This window comes from Xenopus tropicalis, chromosome 10 (genome assembly GCF_000004195.4).
Source record: "Xenopus tropicalis strain Nigerian chromosome 10, UCB_Xtro_10.0, whole genome shotgun sequence".
NCBI lineage: Eukaryota > Metazoa > Chordata > Amphibia > Anura > Pipidae > Xenopus > Xenopus tropicalis.
This window is the reverse complement of record NC_030686.2, coordinates 6,595,805-6,616,940: the sequence shown is the minus strand read 5'-3', so window position 1 is coordinate 6,616,940 and position 21,136 is coordinate 6,595,805. Positions and strand designations below refer to the sequence as shown.

General features: G+C 43.5%; 2 protein-coding genes across 5 annotated transcripts in view; both read right to left on the bottom strand.

The window, feature by feature from the left end:
- Positions 1–381: 381 nt before the first annotated feature.
- Positions 382–2,670, bottom strand: LOC116407957. Of its 3 annotated transcripts, none has more exons than XM_031894422.1 (2): positions 2,044–2,670; positions 382–1,974 (listed from the first exon to the last, which is right to left on the bottom strand). In XM_031894422.1, the coding sequence occupies exon 2, from the start codon at positions 1,948–1,950 to the stop codon at positions 853–855; it is 1,098 nt and encodes a 365-aa protein (XP_031750282.1). In that variant the 5' UTR covers positions 1,951–1,974; positions 2,044–2,670; the 3' UTR covers positions 382–852. The 3 variants fall into 3 exon arrangements, with proteins under 3 accessions (XP_031750282.1, XP_031750283.1, XP_031750284.1); XM_031894423.1 differs by having other exon boundaries at positions 382–893; positions 999–2,665; XM_031894424.1 differs by having other exon boundaries at positions 382–866; positions 1,056–2,660.
- stat5b (signal transducer and activator of transcription 5B) overlaps positions 2,447–21,136 on the bottom strand; it is an 82,339-nt gene continuing 63,649 nt past the window's right edge. For both annotated transcript variants that reach the window (XM_012952833.3, XM_012952832.3), the window contains exons 6-19: positions 19,459–19,589; positions 18,010–18,161; positions 17,063–17,218; positions 16,165–16,344; positions 15,034–15,121; positions 14,081–14,203; positions 11,928–12,020; positions 10,179–10,385; positions 9,600–9,694; positions 5,284–5,414; positions 5,007–5,171; positions 4,876–4,924; positions 3,594–3,692; positions 2,447–2,991 (exon numbers count right to left, since the gene is read on the bottom strand). In XM_012952833.3, the coding sequence (XP_012808287.1) occupies positions 2,865–2,991; positions 3,594–3,692; positions 4,876–4,924; positions 5,007–5,171; positions 5,284–5,414; positions 9,600–9,694; positions 10,179–10,385; positions 11,928–12,020; positions 14,081–14,203; positions 15,034–15,121; positions 16,165–16,344; positions 17,063–17,218; positions 18,010–18,161; positions 19,459–19,589 (1,796 nt within the window). In that variant the 3' untranslated portion in view covers positions 2,447–2,864. The remainder of the gene's footprint in view (positions 2,992–3,593; positions 3,693–4,875; positions 4,925–5,006; positions 5,172–5,283; positions 5,415–9,599; positions 9,695–10,178; positions 10,386–11,927; positions 12,021–14,080; positions 14,204–15,033; positions 15,122–16,164; positions 16,345–17,062; positions 17,219–18,009; positions 18,162–19,458; positions 19,590–21,136) is intronic.

Below are 21,136 nucleotides of genomic sequence, written 5' to 3'. Positions count from 1 at the left end.
CCTATATGTTACAATAGGGGGTACTTTATTCACTATATATTATAAGGAACTCCTCTGGGGCTTATAATATCCCTATATGTTACAATAGGGGGTACATAATTCACTATATATTATAAGGAACTCCTCGGGGGCTTATAATATCCCTATATGTTACAATAGGGGGTACTTTATTCACTATATATTATAAGGAACTCCTCGGGGGCTTATAATATCCCTATATGTTACAATAGGGGGCACTTTATTCACTATATATTATAAGGAACTCCTCGGGGGCTTATAATATCCCTATATGTTACAATAGGGGGTACTTTATTCACTATATATTATAAGGAACTCTTCGGGGGCTTATAATATCCCTATATGTTACAATAGGGGGTACTTTATTCACTATATATTATAAGGAACTCCTCTGGGGCTTATAATATCCCTATATGTTACAATAGGGGGTACATAATTCACTATATACCCACACATCTCTTGTACATAAGCCTACAGGACATGTGCCCCATTAATGCAACCTGCACAAATCAGGAAGCCAAGGGATCAGATTTGTCTTTTAATACATCTATGGGGCTGCAAGTAACTGCACAGCTGGGGGGTGAGGGGTTAATACAGCATATTTGTCCTGGGAATAAGCCTAAAAAAAATGCAATGCTTTAAAGGGGTTGTTTGTATGATGCTGAGAGATAGCTCACTATTTATTGGGCGGCTGGGGGGGCTGTTTGGGCCCTCGAGTGCTTAAAATGCCAGGGCCTATTTTGAATCCCAGTCTGGGCCTGCACAGGAAAATGTAGGGCAAAACAACAAAATTAACATCAGTCATTCAAAGAAGTGCCTTGTCTTGTCCTTGGGCTAATCCATAGCATCTGAACCCCAATCCATAGTGTCTAAACCCCAGTCCATAGCGTCTAAACCCCAGTCCATAGCCTCTAAACCCCAATCCATAGCGTCTAAACCCCAGTCCATAGCCTCTAAACCCCAATCCATAGCGTCTAAACCCCAGTCCATAGCCTCTAAACCCCAATCCATAGCGTCTAAACCCCAGTCCATAGCATCTGAACCCCAGTCCATAGCCTCTAAACCCCAATCCATAGCGTCTAAACCCCAGTCCATAGCGTCTAAACCCCAGTCCATAGCGTCTAAACACCAGTCCATAGCATCTGAACCCCAATCCATAGCGTCTAAACCCCAGTCCATAGCGTCTAAACCCCAGTCCATAGCGTCTAAACCCCAGTCCATAGCGTCTAAACCCCAGTCCATAGCGTCTAAACCCCAGTCCATAGCGTCTAAACCCCAGTCCATAGCGTCTAAACCCCAGTCCATAGCGTCTAAACACCAGTCCATAGCATCTGAACCCCAATCCATAGCGTCTAAACCCCAGTCCATAGCGTCTAAACCCCAGTCCATAGCGTCTAAACCCCAGTCCATAGCGTCTAAACCCCAGTCCATAGCGTCTAAACCCCAGTCCATAGCGTCTAAACCCCAGTCCATAGCGTCTAAACCCCAGTCCATAGCGTCTAAACCCCAGTCCATAGCGTCTAAACCCCAGTCCATAGCATCTAAACCCCAGTCCATAGCGTCTAAACCCCAGTCCATAGCGTCTAAACCCCAGTCCATAGCCTCTGGACCCCAATCCCAATCCATAGCTTCTGGACCCCAATCCATAGCCTCTAAAGCCCAGTCCATAGCCTCTAAAGCCAGGTCCATAGCCTCTAAAGCCAGGTCCATAGCCTCTAAAGCCAGGTCCATAGCCTCTAAAGCCCAGTCCATAGCCTTTAAAGCCCAGTCCATAGCCTTTAAAGCCCAGTCCATAGCCTCTGGACCCCAATCCCAATCCATAGCCTCTGGACCCCAATCCATAGCCTCTAAAGCCCAGTTCATAGCCTCTAAAGCCCAGTCCATAGCCTCTGGACCCCAATCCCAATCCATAGCCTCTGGACCCCAATCCATAGCATCTTAAGTCCAGTCCATAGCCTCTAAACCCCAATCCCAATTCATAGCCTCTGGACCCCAATCCATAGCATCTAAAGTCCAGTCCATAGCCTCTAAACCCCAATCCATGACCTCTAAAGTCCATAGCCTCTGGACCCCAATCCATAGCCTCTGAACCCCAGTCCATAGCTTATGGACCCCAATCCCAATCCATAGCCTCTGGACCCCAAACCCAATCTATAGCCTATGGACCCCAAATCCCAATCTATAGCCTCTAAACCCCAATCCACAGCCTCTGGACCCCAATCCATATCCATAGCCTCTAAACCCCACAGTCAGTGAGTTAGAGAGTTACAGACACTTGGATAGCACACACACAAAACTGAACATCAGCTTCAGATGTAACATTTTTGTGGCCAAAATGAAAAGGGACCCAGCAGCCATATTGTGCCCACCGGCACTGGCACCAGTATCGTACTGAGGAAAAATCATAAAAGGGAACGTGGAGCAAACATGTTAAAAATAATCACATATATTTATCTTAAATAGGTTTAAAATTCTGCCTAAATCCTATATAGGGTTTTCTTATATTATCTCTCTCTCTCTCTCGCTATATCCTATTACCTTCTGAAACCACGGCTCAGACTCCGAGAAATGAAAATTGAAAAGTAAACATGACATTTAGCCTAATTTGGTTCTTTTCGGTATTTCACCACTACAAAATGGGGTTGCGCTTATAGGGAGACGGGGGGGTTAAAAAAAAAAAAAAAAAAGTGAAATTGTACGGGTTGAAAATAGTACCAAAAACAAACAAAAAAAAAAAACCTAGAATTCACCATGCACAAAATATCAAAACAAATTCGCGTGAAAATAATTCACATTTTGAGTATTGGATTTGGCTGGGGGAGGGGTGACAGGGGCGGGGAACCATGTCAGGACTGCGCGTGAGGTATCCATTGGCTGTTATCCATGGGCCTCCGGAGCAATTCTTCCACGTGCCGAGCCACATCCATGTCGTCTAGATCCAAATCTCCGTCTGGATCGAGAACGGAGTCCGGACTGCAGGAGAATGAGACAATGGAATATCAGAACAAAGTCATCTTCTGAGCACAGAATAGTAGCATATAGTCTTTACTAGAAGACTGCAGGTATGGGATCCCTTATCCGGAAACCTCCAATTACAGGAAGGCCATCTCCCATAGACTCCATTATAAAGCAAATAATTAAAATTTTTAAAAATGATTCCCTTTTCTCTGTAATAATAAAACAGAACCTGTACTTGATCCCAACTAAGATATAATTACCCCTTATTGGGGGCAGAACAGCCCTATTGGGTTTATTTCATGGTTAAATGATTCCCTTTTCTCTGTAATAATAAAACAGTACCTGTACTTGATCCCAACTAAGATATAATTACCCCTTATTGGGGCAGAACAGCCCTATTGGGTTTATTTCATGGTTAAATGATTCCCTTTTCTCTGTAATAATAAAACAGTACCTGTACTTGATCCCAACTAAGATATAATTACCCCTTCTTGGGGGCAGAACAGCCCTATTACCTGATGAAGAAGGTGAACCACCCCATTAAGATTAAACCTACCATCACTATTAGTTCCCCTAGGCCACAAAGAATCATTTCCCAGTAGATGCCAGATACTCACTTCTGCTGGTACAGGTTATAGTGTGACTGAGTGCACACCGCAGGGGATGGGGCCTGATCCATGTAAGTGCTCGGCGGCATGACGTCGCTTGTAACAAACCTGCGCAGACAAAACCCAAAGGTTATAGGTCAGTTTTGATTTTGCTTAATTCAAAATGGTCCAACCCTCAGTAGGGGGCAACCCTTATCTCATGTAATATGTACAGATATAGGATATATAGGACAATATTGTGTATCAGTCATTCACCCATAGTATCTAAACATAAGAACATCTAGGAGAGCAACTATATATATATTCACCCTCATACCCAACCAGGACGTTTAGGTGTATGTAGGAGACCTAATGTCCATTCTTCCTAGTTCTCCTGCTGACTGGCCTTCAGGCTGAACCTTCTTACCCTCCTCCAAGCTCCCCAGGGTTGGAGGGACATATAGGACAATATTGTGTATCAGCCATTCACCCATAGTATCTAAACATAAGAACATCTAGGAGAGCAACTATATATATATTCATCCTCATACCCAACTAGGACGTTTAGGTGTATGTAGGAGACCTAATGTCCATTCTTCCTAGTTCTCCTGCTGACTGGCCTTCAGGCTGAACCTTCCTGCCCTCTTCCATGCCCCCCAGGGAGACCAGCCCCACAGTTCGGGAATGACTGCTCTACATTTTCTAGATCAGGGGTCTCAAATTTGCGGCCCGCGGGCCATTTGCGGCCCTCGGTACTGTATTTTGTGGCCCGCACCAACACCTTCTCAAAAGCAATGAATGTATCGCGATTTTTATTGCGATTCAAGGGATAATGCAAGGCACGGCGGGCGGGAGCTGCTGATTGTGGAAATGACGTTATGCCATCATAACAGTTATTATGGGAAGACGTTCTGTGTGCACATTCCCATAATAACTGTTATGATGGCATAACGTCATTTCCGCAATCAGCAGCTCCCGCCCGCCGTGCCTTGCATTATCCCTTGAAAGCCAATATTTTGTGAAATCCCTTATGCGGCCCAGCCTCATCCTGACTTTGCCTCCTGCGGCCCCCAGGTAAATTGAGTTTGAGCCCCCTGTTCTAGATTCAATCTGTATTCAGGGGTTTCAATCCAAGTTGGGGAAATTATAGTTTCTTAAGATTGTGGCTTAAGGATTGTTCTATTCCTTTAGTGAGTGTTGTAGCTAGACTACTGTAAGTGTTTTTTACTTTGCCACAATGCATACCCTGCAATACAATGACTGACAAAACCAGTAATACCACACACTGATAAAAAAAATAATGGGTTCTTACTCTGGAACAACTTGCTTGATTTGTGGTTTTACATAACCATCTGTTTTAGCTGCAACAAGAGAAATTGTAGGGTTAAACATGTTGACAAAAACCAAAATCAAGTGAATATATGTTCAACAAGGCAGACTCACAGGGGTTACAGAGAACTGGGGTGTAATATTTGGAGAAGACCTCATCCTTGGGCCTATCGGGGAACACAAAGATAAGGTAATTGAGGTCCCCCAGTCGATCGGCCAATGAGCGCACAGAGAAATCTCGGGCAGTAAATGGCATCAGGTTCCACAAGGCTCTGTCCGCTGGGAAGAGATAAAAGAGCAAATTATCCGAGGTATCTTTTATGGGTCACATGACTCCGGGCCCCCATATACAGGCATTACAGCAGTACTAACGGTAACGATTTCAACTTACGCAACTCGAACTTCCAGGCTATTGTGATGCCCCCGATCTCCGAGTCACTAAAGCGCAAAAGGAATGTTCCGTCCCTCTTGTTCACCAGCATGTCGTGTGCCTGTTGCTTATTGACAAATCCCAGGATGGCCCTGCGGCAGTACAAATAAAGCTGTCAGTTTCCATTTTGCCTTCACTGTACCTATTTTACATTTTACAAGTGCGCTTCAGTTAAAAAATTTACGTTTAAAAAACACACATTTTTCGATTCAAAAGAAAAATTCAAGTTTAAATGGACATTCGTTTCCATTAATCCTCTTTGTTTTTCCCCAAACAGGAAGTGCTCCGGCAGCCATTTTAACAGCATTGGCGCTCATTCTTGGAAAACAATAATGTGTTTAAGTTTCACTTGAAAGTGGGTGAAATAGAAAAGAATGATGGGATCCACTTCCCCATGAAACTGGGTGAAATAAAACAGAATGATGGGATCCACTTCCACTTGAAACTGGGTGAAAAAGAAAAGAATGATGGGGTCCACTTCCCCTTGAAACTGGGTGAAAAAGAAAAGAATGATGGGGTCCACTTCCCCTTGAAACTGGGTGAAAAAGAAAAGAATGATGGGATCCACTTCCCCTTGAAACTGGGTGAAAAAGAAAAGAATGATGGGATCCACTTCCCCTTGAAACTGGGTGAAAAAGAAAAGAATGATGGGATCCACTTCCCCATGAAACTGGGTGAAATAAAACAGAATGATGGGATCCACTTCCACTTGAAACTGGGTGAAAAAGAAAAGAATGATGGGGTCCACTTCCCCTTGAAACTGGGTGAAAAAGAAAAGAATGATGGGATCCACTTCCCCTTGAAACTGGGTGAAAAAGAAAAGAATGATGGGATCCACTTCCCCTTGAAACTGGGTGAAAAAGAAAAGAATGATGGGATCCACTTCCCCATGAAACTGGGTGAAATAAAACAGAATGATGGGATCCACTTCCACTTGAAACTGGGTGAAAAAGAAAAGAATGATGGGATCCACTTCCCCTTGAAACTGGGTGAAAAAGAAAAGAATGATGGGATCCACTTCCCCATGAAACTGGGTGAAATAAAACAGAATGATGGGATCCACTTCCACTTGAAACTGGGTGAAAAAGAAAAGAATGATGGGGTCCACTTCCCCTTGAAACTGGGTGAAAAAGAAAAGAATGATGGGGTCCACTTCCCCTTGAAACTGGGTGAAAAAGAAAAGAATGATGGGATCCACTTCCCCTTGAAACTGGGTGAAAAAGAAAAGAATGATGGGGTCCACTTCCCCTTGAAACTGGGTGAAAAAGAAAAGAATGATGGGGTCCACTTCCCCTTGAAACTGGGTGAAAAAGAAAAGAATGATGGGATCCACTTCCCCATGAAACTGGGTGAAATAAAAAAGAATGATGGGATCCACTTCCCCTTGAAACTGGGTGAAAAAGAAAAGAATGATGGGGTCCACTTTCCCTTGAAACTGGGTGAAAAAGAAAAGAATGATGGGGTCCACTTCCCCTTGAAACTGGGTGAAAAAGAAAAGAATGATGGGATCCACTTCCCCTTGAAACTGGGTGAAAAAGAAAAGAATGATGGGGTCCACTTCCCCTTGAAACTGGGTGAAAAAGAAAAGAATGATGGGGTCCACTTCCCCTTGAAACTGGGTGAAAAAGAAAAGAATGATGGGGTCCACTTCCCCTTGAAACTGGGTGAAAAAGAAAAGAATGATGGGATCCACTTCCCCATGAAACTGGGTGAAATAAAAAAGAATGATGGGATCCACTTCCACTTGAAACTGGGTGAAAAAGAAAAGAAAGATGGGATCCACTTCCCCTTGAAACTGGGTGAAAAAGAAAAGAAAGATGGGATCCACTTCCCCTTGAAACTGGGTGAAAAAGAAAAGAATGATGGGATCCACTTCCCCATGAAACTGGGTGAAATAAAAAAGAATGATGGGACCCACTTCCACTTGAAACTGGGTGAAAAAGAAAAGAAAGATGGGATCCACTTCCCCTTGAAACTGGGTGAAAAAGAAAAGAAAGATGGGATCCACTTCCCCTTGAAACTGGGTGAAAAAGAAAAGAATGATGGGATCCACTTCCCCATGAAACTGGGTGAAATAAAAAAGAATGATGGGATCCACTTCCACTTGAAACTGGGTGAAAAAGAAAAGAATGATGGGATCCACTTCCCCTTGAAACTGGGTGAAAAAGAAAAGAATGATGGGATCCACTTCCCCATGAAACTGGGTGAAATAGAAAATGATGGGACCCACTTCCCCTTGAAACTGGGTGAAATAAAAAAGAATGATGGGATCCACTTCCACTTGAAACTGGGTGAAATAAAAAAGAATGATGGGATCCACTTCCCCTTGAAACTGGGTGAAATAAAAAAGAATGATGGGATCCACTTCCACTTGAAACTGGGTGAAATAAAAAAGAATGATGGGATCCACTTCCCCTTGAAACTGGGTGAAATAAAAAAGAATGATGGGATCCACTTCCCCTTGAAACTGGGTGAAATAAAAAAGAATGATGGGATCCACTTCCCCTTGAAACTGGGTGAAATAAAAAAGAATGATGGGATCCACTTCCCCTTGAAACTGGGTGAAATAAAAAAGAATGATGGGATCCACTTCCACTTGAAACTGGGTGAAATAGAAAATGATGGGATTCATTTCCCCATGAAACTGGGTGAAATAAAAAAGAATGATGGGATCCACTTCCCCTTGAAACTGGGTGAAATAAAAAAGAATGATGGGATCCACTTCCACTTGAAACTGGGTGAAATAGAAAATGATGGGATTCATTTCCCCTTGAAACTGAGTGAAATAAAAAAGAATGATGGGATCCACTTCCACTTGAAACTGGGTGAAATAGAAAATGATGGGATTCATTTCCCCTTGAAACTGGGTGAAATAAAAAAGAATGATGGGACCCACGTCCCCATGAAACTGGGTGAAATAAAAAATAATGATGGGATTAACTTCCCCTTTGAAAATATGAGAGGTTTTTAATGACTATTCTAAACCTCCATAGGACTCTATGGTACTCAACAGATAAAACTAAACATTAATAAATCACAAATTATGGGAGTATTTTTTTGAGAAACAATATCCCCAATATCCCCATTTGTAAATCTTGAAAATATCTAGAAGTAAAAAAAAAAACCGTAAACGACACCCTAGCAAGCCAATAGCTGCTGAAATTCCAAGCTGGAGAGCTTACTTACTGTAAATTATATTTACAGCTTAAAAAACATTTATATGTAAAAGAAAAGATAAACTGTTTTTAGGTGTAGTTCCCCTTTACTGTGATAATAAGGAAAACCCATATCCATGTAGCACAAATGTGCTCAAGACTTCAAAACCAGACATGGTCTTTATGACAAACATGAACATTTAATTTAGATACATAAATCCAATTAAGTCAACTGCCTTCATTCTAATGTACTGCTAATTAATCAGGTGTCTCTACTGGTTTAAATCAGGGAGCTGGTAAATATGATTGGTCGGATTCCTTTGGTTTGTACAGCACTGCGTGGCAGGGCAGCTAGATATATAATATATAGCCGTTATCTGGAAATCCGTTATTCAGAAAGTTCTGCATTACAGAAAAGTCATGCCCCCACATTTTTAAAAATGATTCCCTTTTCTCTGTAATAATAAAACAGTACCTGTACTTGATCCCAACTAAGATATAATTACCCCTTATTGGGGGCAGAACAGCCCTATTGGGTTTATTTAATGTTTAAATGATTCCCTTTTCTCTGTAATAATAAAACAGTACCTGTACTTGATCCCAACTAAGATATAATTACCCCTTATTGGGGGCAGAACAGCCCTATTGGGTTTATTTCATGGTTAAATGATTCCCTTTTCTCTGTAATAATAAAACAGTACCTGTACTTGATCCCAACTAAGATATAATTACCCCTTATTGGGGGCAGAACAGCCCTATTGGGTTTATTTCATGGTTAAATGATTCCCTTTTCTCTGTAATAATAAAACAGTACCTGTACTTGATCCCAACTAAGATATAATTACCCCTTATTGGGGCAGAACAGCCCTATTGGGTTTATTTCATGGTTAAATGATTCTCTTTTCTCTGTAATAATAAAACAGTACCTGTACTTGATCCCAACTAAGATATAATTACCCCTTATTGGGGCAGAACAGCCCTATTGGGTTTATTTCATGGTTAAATGATTCCCTTTTCTCTGTAATAATAAAACATCAGGTAAGCCCTAGGTCCCGAGCATTCTGGATAACAGGTCCCGTACCTGTACATGTGCAACAAAGCAGTCATTTTTGCTGTACTTACCCATCATTCCAATGTGGTTTGAGATGTTTCTTTAGAACCTCCATCACTCCATCAAACCACTGCCAGAAGGTGTAATTCCAACCTGGTAGATTCTCCTGGGAACATACGAGGGGGAAAGAGCAGGACATGTAATAATGCAGGTGAAGGTGCACAAATGCAGAGATCTCAAAGAAGCATTGGCTTCATAAAGATGATCTGGCTGTAATGGATTTCATACTGTGAGAACTGATCAGACCAGCTTGTTTGCCATTAAATCACCAATGCCATAGGCCACACTTGCCAGTACAGCAAGAACAATGGGAAGGGAGCAAAATAGCAGCTCCCAGTAGGTATCAGAATAGCACTCAATAGTAAGAAATCCAAGTCCGGCTTGGGACTCCTCCAGTTACATGGGAGTAGGAGAAACAATAGGTTAGCTGAAAGCAGTTCTAATGTGTAGCACTGGCTGAAAGCTCAGACTCAGGCACAATGCACTGAGATGGCGCCTACACACCAATATTACAGCTACAAATACATTTGTTGGTTCAAGAATAAAATGTAATCAGTGTAAAATCCTCCCTTCCCTACAAAGGAACTCACCCTGTTGAACTGGGCCCAGGACACAGTCATGTTGCTATAATCATCCTTATGGCTCAGGTTGCTGTTGAACAGTTTTTGGGCCAAGAACACCAGGTTTTCATCGCTCAGTCCCCGGTTACTCTGGACCTCGGCCTTAAACTTCATGTTCAGAGCATCACACAGCTGGGGCCACACAACCTTGTCTGGGACTACAAATGGGACTCGGCCCTGTATTGAGGAAAAGACACGAGTTTGAGTTTGTTATCAGATGATAAAACTGAAATTATATGTATAGTAAAGATGGGAAACAGTAACAGTAGACTCATTATATTTGAGTTAAATATTGTAAACTGAACCTATCACCAAAATATTGTTTACTTCAAGCTTACAGAGCCTAAAGAATTCCCCTCATTTTGCTCAATGATGTGTACAGGTGTGGGATCTGATATTCGGAAACCCATTATCCAGAAAGTTCCAAATTACGGCATTGCCATCTCCCATAAATTCCAGTATTTGGAAATAATTAAAAAAAACAGCCCTATTGGTTTTATTTAATGGTTAAATGATTCCCTTTTCTCTGTAATAATAAAACAGTACCTGTACTTGATCCCAACTAAGATATAATTACCCCTTATTGGGGGCAGAACAGCCCTATTGGGTTTATTTCATGGTTAAATGATTCCCTTTTCTCTGTAATAATAAAACAGTACCTGTACTTGATCCCAACTAAGATATAATTACCCCTTATTGGGGGCAGAACAGCCCTATTGGGTTTATTTCATGGTTAAATGATTCCCTTTTCTCTGTAATAATAAAACAGTACCTGTACTTGATCCCAACTAAGATATAATTATCCCTTATTGGGGGCAGAACAGTCCTATTGGGTTTATTTCATGGTTAAATGATTCCCTTTTCTCTGTAATAATAAAACAGTACCTGTACTTGATCCCAACTAAGATATAATTACCCCTTATTGGGGGCAGAACAGCCCTATTGGGTTTATTTCATGGTTAAATGATTCCCTTTTCTCTGTAATAATAAAACAGTACCTGTACTTGATCCCAACTAAGATATAATTACCCCTTATTGGGGCAGAACAGCCCTATTGGGTTTATTTCATGGTTAAATGATTCCCTTTTCTCTGTAATAATAAAACAGTACCTGTACTTGATCCCAACTAAGATATAATTACCCCTTATTGGGGGCAGAACAGCCCTATTGGGTTTATTTAATGGTTAAATGATTCCCTTTTCTCTGTAATAATAAAACAGTACCTGTACTTGATCCCAACTAAGATATAATTACCCCTTATTGGGGCAGAACAGCCCTATTGGGTTTATTTAATGGTTAAATGATTCCCTTTTCTCTGTAATAATAAAACAGTACCTGTACTTGATCCCAACTAAGATATAATTACCCCTTATTGGGGGCAGAACAGCCCTATTGGGTTTATTTCATGGTTAAATGATTCCCTTTTCTCTGTAATAATAAAACAGTACCTGTACTTGATCCCAACTAAGATATAATTACCCCTTATAGGAGGCAGAACAAGCCTATTGGGTTTATTTCATGTTTAAATGATTTTTTTTAAGGTATGGAGATCCAAATTACAGAAATGTAATGCAGGAAAACCCCAGGTCCCCAGCATTCTGGATAACAGGTCCCATACCTGTATTTACAAATTAATAGATTCCCATTTCCCCTTTAAAAGTGTTATTTTTTGTTTCCTATAAAACACAAATATTCACATAAAATGAAATCGGCACTTACTGGCTCTGCAAAGGCATTGTCCCACAGAACGGTGGCCGTGGCATTATTGTCCTGACTGCCGTGAACGATGACGACGACAGGGAGGGACAACGTCTGCAAAGTGAAGAAAACAGAGACGGAATGGTCACTGAAAAATGCTCAGTGCGAATGGGGCACACCACACAGGGCATTTGGATCAGCGCCGCTTCACTGAAATATCAGTTGGCTGCCAATACATTAATGGGAAGTAATGAGGGTCACCAGTAATTACAGCCCATAAATGTGCCAGTACCTGTGCGTCTCCAGGAGATAATCATGGGTAAGGGCTGACTAACAGCGCTGCCCCTAGATGTCAATGAGAAGTGACCCACTACAAATTATAGGCCTTCTAATCACCGCTTCTCCAAAGTGCAAGCAAAGTGCTTCGGGTGATACAGCCCCTCCGTCATCTCTAAGTGGCATTAACTGGCTACTTACAGCAATTATGTTGCCACAAATGTGTAAGATACATTAATACAAAAGCAGGAAAAAAAGGACAAATAAAAATTGTTCAAACTAGCTGGCTAAATGTGTTGCAGGGACAGGATACTTGTGCCGCAGGGGCCGGATAATTGTGCAGCAGGGGCCGGCTACTTGTGCCGCAGGGGGCGGCTAAATGTGTTGCAGGGACAGGATACTTGTGTCGCAGGGGCCGGATAATTGTGCAGCAGGGGCCGGATAATTGTGCAGCAGGGGCCGGATAATTGTGCAGCAGGGGCCGGATAATTGTGCAGCAGGGGCCGGATAATTGTGCAGCAGGGGCCGGATAATTGTGCAGCAGGGGCCGGATAATTGTGTTGCAGGGACAGGATACTTGTGTCGCAGGGGCCGGATAATTGTGCAGCAGGGGCCGGATAATTGTGCAGCAGGGGCCGGATAATTGTGCCGCAGGGGCCGGTTAATTGTGCCGCAGGGGCCGGCTAAATGTGTTGCAGGGACAGGATACTTGTGTCGCAGGGGCCGGATAATTGTGCAGCAGGAGCCGGATAATTGTGTTGCAGGGACAGGATACTTGTGTCGCAGGGGCCGGATAATTGTGCAGCAGGAGCCGGATAATTGTGCAGCAGGGGCCGGCTAATTGTGCCGCAGGGGCCGGCTAAATGTGTTGCAGGGACAGGATACTTGTGTCGCAGGGGCCGGATAATTGTGCAGCAGGGGCCGGATAATTGTGCAGCAGGGGCCGGATAATTGTGTTGCAGGGACAGGATACTTGTGTCGCAGGGGCCGGATAATTGTGCAGCAGGGGCCGGATAATTGTGCAGCAGGGGCCGGATAATTGTGCCGCAGGGGACGGCTAAATGTGTTGCAGGGACAGGATACTTGTGCCGCAGGGGCCGGCTACCTGTGTCGCAGGGGCCGGCTACCTGTGTCGCAGGGGCCGGCTACCTGTGTCGCAGGGGCCGGCTACCTGTGTCGCAGGGGCCGGCTACCTGTGTCGCAGAGGCCGGCTACCTGTGCCGCAAGGGCCGGCTACTTGTGCCGCAGGGGCCGGCTACTTGTGTCGCAGGGGCAGGCTACTTGTGCCGCAGGGGCAGGCTACTTGTGTCGCAGGGGCCGGCTACTTGTGCCGCAGGGGCAGGCTACTTGTGCCGCAGGGGCAGGCTACTTGTGTCGCAGGGGCCGGCTACTTGTGCCGCAGGGGCCGGCTGCTTCATACAATATGACACTTTTTCCTTTGCTTGCCTTGCAGTATGCGCAGGACTGGTTATAATAATAACAAACACAGGGTACTGATTATTTCCTCAGAAACAGGAGAATCAGTAGGGAAAAGCTGCTGCCACAAGGGACAAAAAAAAAAACATTTGAAGCCTCTCTTGTTACTAACAGTGGGCATTCGGTATAAGATCCATTTGTCTGGATTGGATGTTTGTTGTTTAACCCAACTTGCCCTCCAACATACTGGTGGCTCAATGATTAGCCCATACTGGGGCCCCAGGGGGACTCACTGGGAGGGGACCCCATGACTGCACTTATTTGCTCCTTGGCCAACACAATTTCAAAACCTGCTGTAAAAATATCTGCCCCATTTTTATTTTGCAGCTTTTATCGACCTTCAGTTCAAACATTGTTCTTTCCTCCTACAGGAGACGAGAAAAATATAATACAGGAATATAAAAATTAGGGGGTCTTATTACCTTGACCTGGAAAACCAGCTCATTGCCTCCTACACTAAACTGGGACTCAAACAGGATGGTGAATTTCTCCTCCGTTACAGACTCGGCTCCCCGCCTGTCCGAGCGCTTGATCCTCTTCAGAGACTTCATTTTTGGAGAAAACACAACAGTTAGAGAATAAATACCATTTTTATATGCTGAAACCCAGCTGCAAAACTGTTCTTCTCTTTCTGCATCATTTGTAATCCTGGCAGGGGAGGAGGGACTAAAACACTGATGTTACACATTGTAACAACTTCTCCCCAGCTTACAGACAGCATGCAGGAACTACATAACCCACAATGCATTGCACTGGGATGTTCCTTTCCTTATTGACATTATGTGTGCAGGGAATTGTGGGATTGTGAGGATGCAGGCTGAATGTAAAAGGGCAATATTTACCGATATATATTGCTTAACATAATATAAATCTGTTGGTTAAGTATTCATTTAAAAAACTGTTTCTCCATAAGGCTACAATTTTATTGCCATTGTTACTTTTTATGACTTATTTTTCTATTCAGTCCCTCTCCTATTCATATACCAGTTTCTTATGCAAACCACTCCTTTGTTGCTAAGGTAATCTGAACCCTAGCAACCAGATAATGGCTGAAATTCCAATAGGAAATTTGCTGAACAAAAAGTGCAATTGTTTAAAAAAAAACAAAAAAACACACAAATAATAAATGATTAAGACCAATTGCAAATTGTCGTATGATACACTCTACATCATACTAAATGTTAACTCAAAGGTGATCAACCCCCTTAATATTAATTGCATTAACCCATTAGGTACATATAATGAGTGTGAATTGTCCTATTTAATGAAAAGCCAAATGCAGTAACTCAGTGAATTGTTATGGTGCTCACTATTCATTTATATTTACTTTTTTTAATCCAGTACCCAGGTAATGTCAGACATGCTCGCTACTCACCATGTTCCTGAAGTGAGCACTGAGGGTGCCTGTGGCCTGATGATACTCCATAACGCAGCAATTGTTTAGGATCTCTCCGCTGCTCTCACTGTAACAAAAAAAAAAAAAAAAAATATTAGTGAGTAGTTTAGATGTCATTTGTCAATAATTGTGTGTGTATTACAGAGAAAAGGGAATCATTTAACCATGAAATAAACCCAATAGGGCTGTTCTGCCCCAATAAGGGGTAAGTATATCTTAGTTGGGATCAAGTACAGGTACTGTTTTATTATTACAGAGAAAAGGGAATCATTTAACCATGAAATAAACCCAATAGGGCTGTTCTGCCCCAATAAGGGGTAATTATATCTTAGTTGGGATCAAGTACAGGTACTGTTTTATTATTACAGAGAAAAAGGAATCATTTAACCATGAAATAAACCCAATAGGGCTGTTCTGCCCCAATAAGGGGTAATTATATCTTAGTTGGGATCAAGTACAGGTACTGTTTTATTATTACAGAGAAAAAGGAATCATTTAACCATTAAATAAACCCAATAGGGCTGTTCTGCCCCAATAAGGGGTAATTATATCTTAGTTGGGATCAAGTACAGGTACTGTTTTATTATTACAGAGAAAAGGGAATCATTTAACCATGAAATAAACCCAATAGGGCTGTTCTGCCCCCAATAAGGGGTAATTATATCTTAGTTGGGATCAAGTACAGGTACTGTTTTATTATTACAGAGAAAAGGGAATCATTTAACCATGAAATAAACCCAATAGGGCTGTTCTGCCCCCAATAAGGGGTAATTATATCTTAGTTGGGATCAAGTACAGGTACTGTTTTATTATTACAGAGAAAAGGGAATCATTTAACCATGAAATAAACCCAATAGGGCTGTTCTGCCCCCAATAAGGGGTAATTATATCTTAGTTGGGATCAAGTACAGGTACTGTTTTATTATTACAGAGAAAAGGGAATCATTTAACCATGAAATAAACCCAATAGGACTGTTCTGCCCCAATAAGGGGTAATTATATCTTAGTTGGGATCAAGTACAGGTACTGTTTTATTATTACAGAGAAAAGGGAATCATTTAACCATGAAATTAACCCAATAGGGCTGTACATGCTTTCTATGACAGTTACTTGCGAGTGTTCTCATTCTTCAAAAGTGCTTTGGCTTGCAGCTCACTGATGATGGTGGCCTTCACCTGCGGCGGGTTCATGTGGACATTCAGTTTGCCCCCAACTAGGAGCCGAACCGTGGCAGCAAACTTTGTCTGCGTCTTGAGGACCTGTGGGGGCTGCTTCTCTATGATAAACGTACTGCAATGAAGAGCACAGAATAACAAAGTGAGGTTTGGTCTGCACACAAAGCACAGTTTTAAAGGGGAACTCTGCTTTCTAATTTAAAATTTGAGCCCCAGACAACCCAGAAACCCCTAATAACCCTATCCCTGTAATCTGTTCCTTCAAACAGTAGGAATAAATACCATTTTTATATGCTGAAATCCAGCTGCAAAACTGTTCTACTCTTTCTGTATCATTTGTAATCCTGGCAGGGGAGGAGGGACTAAAACACTGATGTTACAAATTGTAACAACTTCTCCCCAGCTTACAGACAGCATGCAGGAACTACATAACCCACAATGCATTGCACTGGGATGTTCCTTTCCTTATTGACATCACGTGTGCAGCAGGGAATTGTGGGATTGGGAGGAGGCAGGCTGAGGGACAGGCGCTACTGTTGCAGTTTATTTGAGTCACAAAGTAGTCAGCCAGATCAGCAGGGGAACACGGGGCGGGGCTTAGGGAACAGGGGGCGGGGCTTAGGGAACTGTTCCAAACCAGATTATTACATTAAACATCATAAAAAGGCTGAATATTGTTTAATTGATGCATATTGCAAAGTTGCTTGAGATTATGTTTACTTGTCAAAAAGCTCAAGTTGTGTTTAGGCAACGTTCCCCTTTAAGGTATTAATGGACTGTTAAGAGTAGATGGGATGAATGAATATTTTTCTTTGGAGGAATTGCCCAATTACCTGGTGACTAGGGCAGAAATGATATCAGTAATGGTGGCGTTCAGCTCAGAGAGGAGCTCCTCCACCGGCCCAGGGATGGGCAACTGCTGACATAGGTGCTCGGCTCGTCGGATCTGCTGCCGGTTCTGCCAGATGATCTCTGCTAGTTTTTCACACCTGGCGGAGAATAAAGATGAAGGTGAATTATGCCCCTCTAGATATAGAAGGATTGTCCCTAGAAAAGTTGTGTTTCAGACTGATTTATTAAGAAATTCCACCAAAACCCCACTAGCCCCGCCCATCTGTTCTACTTCCTGCTGTTTCCTTTCCCAGGCTGTGCAGGGGGGCCGGCGGCACTGAAGGATAGGAACCAATCAGCAGCTAGGCTGACCTGATAGGGAACTGGAGCCTGTCTTTGCTTCTTTGAATGCAGGGCTGTGATTGGCTACTCCCCTCCTACTGTGCTTTTGGCAGGGACTGTTAGGACACGCCCACCCCTCATTTGAAACCCAGACAGGGACCTGAGAGGATCTATAGGGAGCTCCAATTAAGGGGCCATTTTTACAGATATGATTAATGTTTGGCCCAAAGTGAAACCAGCACCGGATATTATTCATAATTACCTACAAAATTGGGGTTTTCCCATTTATCCAATATGTCTCCTTTCATTTTTGAGTCCACCCCACCATTTTGTAATAATGGTTTACTCACTGACATAGCCATTAAGGTGCCCATACACAGGCCAATTTCAACTGCCGACATTAGTCCTTCTAATTAGACCGATCCGGCAGCTTATCTGCCCGTGTATGGGGACCAATGAATGGCCTCCCCAACCAACATCTGACCCGCGCATCACTATAGCAGACCCTCTTGCGACCATGGGGGCTACGCCACTGTTCCATTCACCCCTGTGACTGTAACCAATATGGAAATATTATGTGGGCGAAGGCAGAATCCTCAGCACATACCATGTCTGCAGCAGGTCTAGGCCCCCCTCTGGGGGTCCCCCATTCCCCGCAAGCTGCTGACGCCTTTTCCACTGAATCAGCTCGTCATCCAAGATGATCGTCTGCTGTTTTCGCAAGAGTTGGAGAGTTTTCTGGTGTTTTTCTGATAAATCCTGTTAAAAAAAAATAAAACCATAGAAGTTCACAAGAAAGATTAAAATATTTCTGCTTAGTTTTCACCCGTGTCAACAGCAATGTAGCCTGTAATGCCAGAGACTAGTTTTAAGCAAAGGATTTTTAAGATATAAGTACCTTTTATTGGGGACAGAACAGTCCTATTGGGTTTATTTAATGGTTAAATGATTCCCTTTTCTCTGTAATAATAAAACAGTACCTGTACTTGATCCCAACTAAGATATAATTACCCCTTATTGGGGGCAGAACAGCCCTATTGGGTTTATTTCATGGTTAAATGATTCCCTTTTCTCTGTAATAATAAAACAGTACCTGTACTTGATCCCAACTAAGATATAATTACCCCTTATTGGGGGCAGAACAGCCCTATTGGGTTTATTTAATGGTTAAATGATTCCCTTTTCTCTGTAATAATAAAACAGTACCTGTACTTGATCCCAACTAAGATATAATTACCCCTTATTGGGGCAGAACAGCCCTATTGGGTTTATTTCATGGTTAAATGATTCCCTTTTCTCTGTAATAATAAAACAGTACCTGTATTTGATCCCAACTAAGATATAATTACCCCTTATTGGGGCAGAACAGCCCTATTGGGTTTATTTCATGGTTAAATGATTCCCTTTTCTCTGTAATAATAAAACAGTACCTGTACTTGATCCCAACTAAGATATAATTACCCCTTATTGGGGGCAGAACAGCCCTATTGGGTTTATTTAATGGTTAAATGATTCCCTTTTCTCTGTAATAATAAAACAGTACCTGTACTTGATCCCAACTAAGATATAATTACCCCTTATTGGGGCAGAACAGCCCTATTGGGTTTATTTCATGGTTAAATGATTCCCTTTTCTCTGTAATAATAAAACAGTACCTGTATTTGATCCCAACTAAGATATAATTACCCCTTATTGGGGCAGAACAGCCCTATTGGGTTTATTTCATGGTTAAATGATTCCCTTTTCTCTGTAATAATAAAACAGTACCTGTACTTGATCCCAACTAAGATATAATTACCCCTTATTGGGGGCAGAACAGCCCTATTGGGTTTATTTCATGGTTAAATGATTCCCTTTTCTCTGTAATAATAAAACAGTACCTGTACTTGATCCCAACTAAGATATAATTACCCCTTATTGGGGGCAGAACAGCCCTATTGGGTTTATTTAATGGTTAAATGATTCCCTTTTCTCTGTAATAATAAAACAGTGCCTGTAATTACATGTAATCTTCTTTACTGTATAACTGCTCAGTAACAGAATGCATTAGGCTTACCAGTCTGTATTGCTGCAGTGTCTGGGCCTCTCTCTGTAGCCAGGCTTCCAAGGATGCTTGCCTCTGTTGCAAGGTGGCCTCGCGGGGGATCCTCTCCTGAGGGGTGAGCTGGGACAACTGGGTAAACTGAGCTATGGTTTAAAAAAATAAATCAGGGTAAAGTATGCTTGGGACAGGTCATGTATAATATATATATATATATAATGTCAAAATGCAGAAATCACTGTGTCAGTGTAAATACCCAGAGAGCTGCCAATACTATAGTTCACCTTTAGATTGGCTTTTAGTATAATGTAAACAGTGATATTCTAAGACAATTTGCAATTGGTCTTCATTTTTCTTTTTTAATTTTTATGGTTTATCAGTTATTAAGCTTTTTGTTCACTAGTTCTCAAATTTCCTGTTGCAAGGAAAAAACCCGGTGGGCCAGAACCGAACCCCCCAGGGCACTCCCACAATCCGTCAGGAGGGTGTTGGGGGCTCCTGCTGCCAGGAAAAAACCCGGTGGGCCAGAACCGAACCCCCCAGGGCACTCCCACAATCTGTCAGGAGGGTGTTGGGGGCTCCTGCTGCCAGGAAAAAACCCGGTGGGCCAGAACCGAACCCCCCAGGGCACTCCCACAATCTGTCAGGAGGGTGTTGGGGGCTCCTGCTGCCAGGAAAAAACCCGGTGGGCCAGAACCGAACCCCCCAGGGCACTCCCACAATCTGTCAGAAGGGTGTTGGGGGCTCCTGCTGCAAGGAAAAAACCCAGTGGGCCAGAACCGAACCCCCCAGGGCAATCCCACAATCCATCAGGAGGGTGTTGGGGGCTCCTGCTGCTAGGAAAAAACCCGGTGGGCCAGAACCGAACCCCCCAGGGCAATCCCACAATCCATCAGGAGGGTGTTGGGGGCTCCTGCTGCCAGGAAAAAACCCGGTGGGCCAGAACCGAACCCCCCAGGGCGCTCCCACGGCACTCCCACATTCCGTCAGGAGGGTGTTGGGGGCTCCTGCTGCCAGGAAAAAACCCGGTGGGCCAGAACCGAACCCCCCAGGGCACTCCCACGGCACTCCCACATTCCGTCAGGAGGGTGTTGGGGGCTCCTGCTGCCAGGAAAAAACCCGGTGGGCCAGAACCGAACCCCCCAGGGCACTCCCACAATCTGTCAGGAGGGTGTTGGGGGCTCCTGCTGCAAGGAAAAAACCCAGTGGGCCAGAACCGAACCCCCCAGGGCAATCCCACAATCCATCAGGAAGGTGTTGGGGGCTCCTGCTGCCAGGAAAAAACCCGGTGGGCCAGAACCAAACCCCCCAGGGCACTCCCACGGCACTCCCACATTCCGTCAGGAGGGTGTTGGGGGCTCCTGCTGCCAGGAAAAAACCCGGTGGGCCAGAACCGAACCCCCCAGGGCAATCCCACAATCTGTCAGGAGGGTGTTGGGGGCTCCTGCTGCGAGAAAAAAAACCCGGTGGGCCAGAATCGAACCCCCCAGGGCACTCCCACAATCCGTCAGGAGGGTGTTGGGGGCTCCTGCTGCCAGGAAAAACCGGTGGGCCAGAACCGAACCCCCCAGGGCACTCCCACATTCCGTCAAGAGGGTGTTGGGGGCTCCTGCTGCCAGGAAAAAACCCGGTGGGCCAGAACCGAACCCCCCAGGGCAATCCCACAACCTGCACCCCCCAGTCCGACCCTGAC

Excerpts from the sequence above, each read along its gene's own strand:
- LOC116407957 (XM_031894422.1), bottom strand. The coding sequence starts at position 1,950 with ATGGATTGGGGTCCAGAGGCTATGGATTGGGATTGGGGTCCAGAGGCT.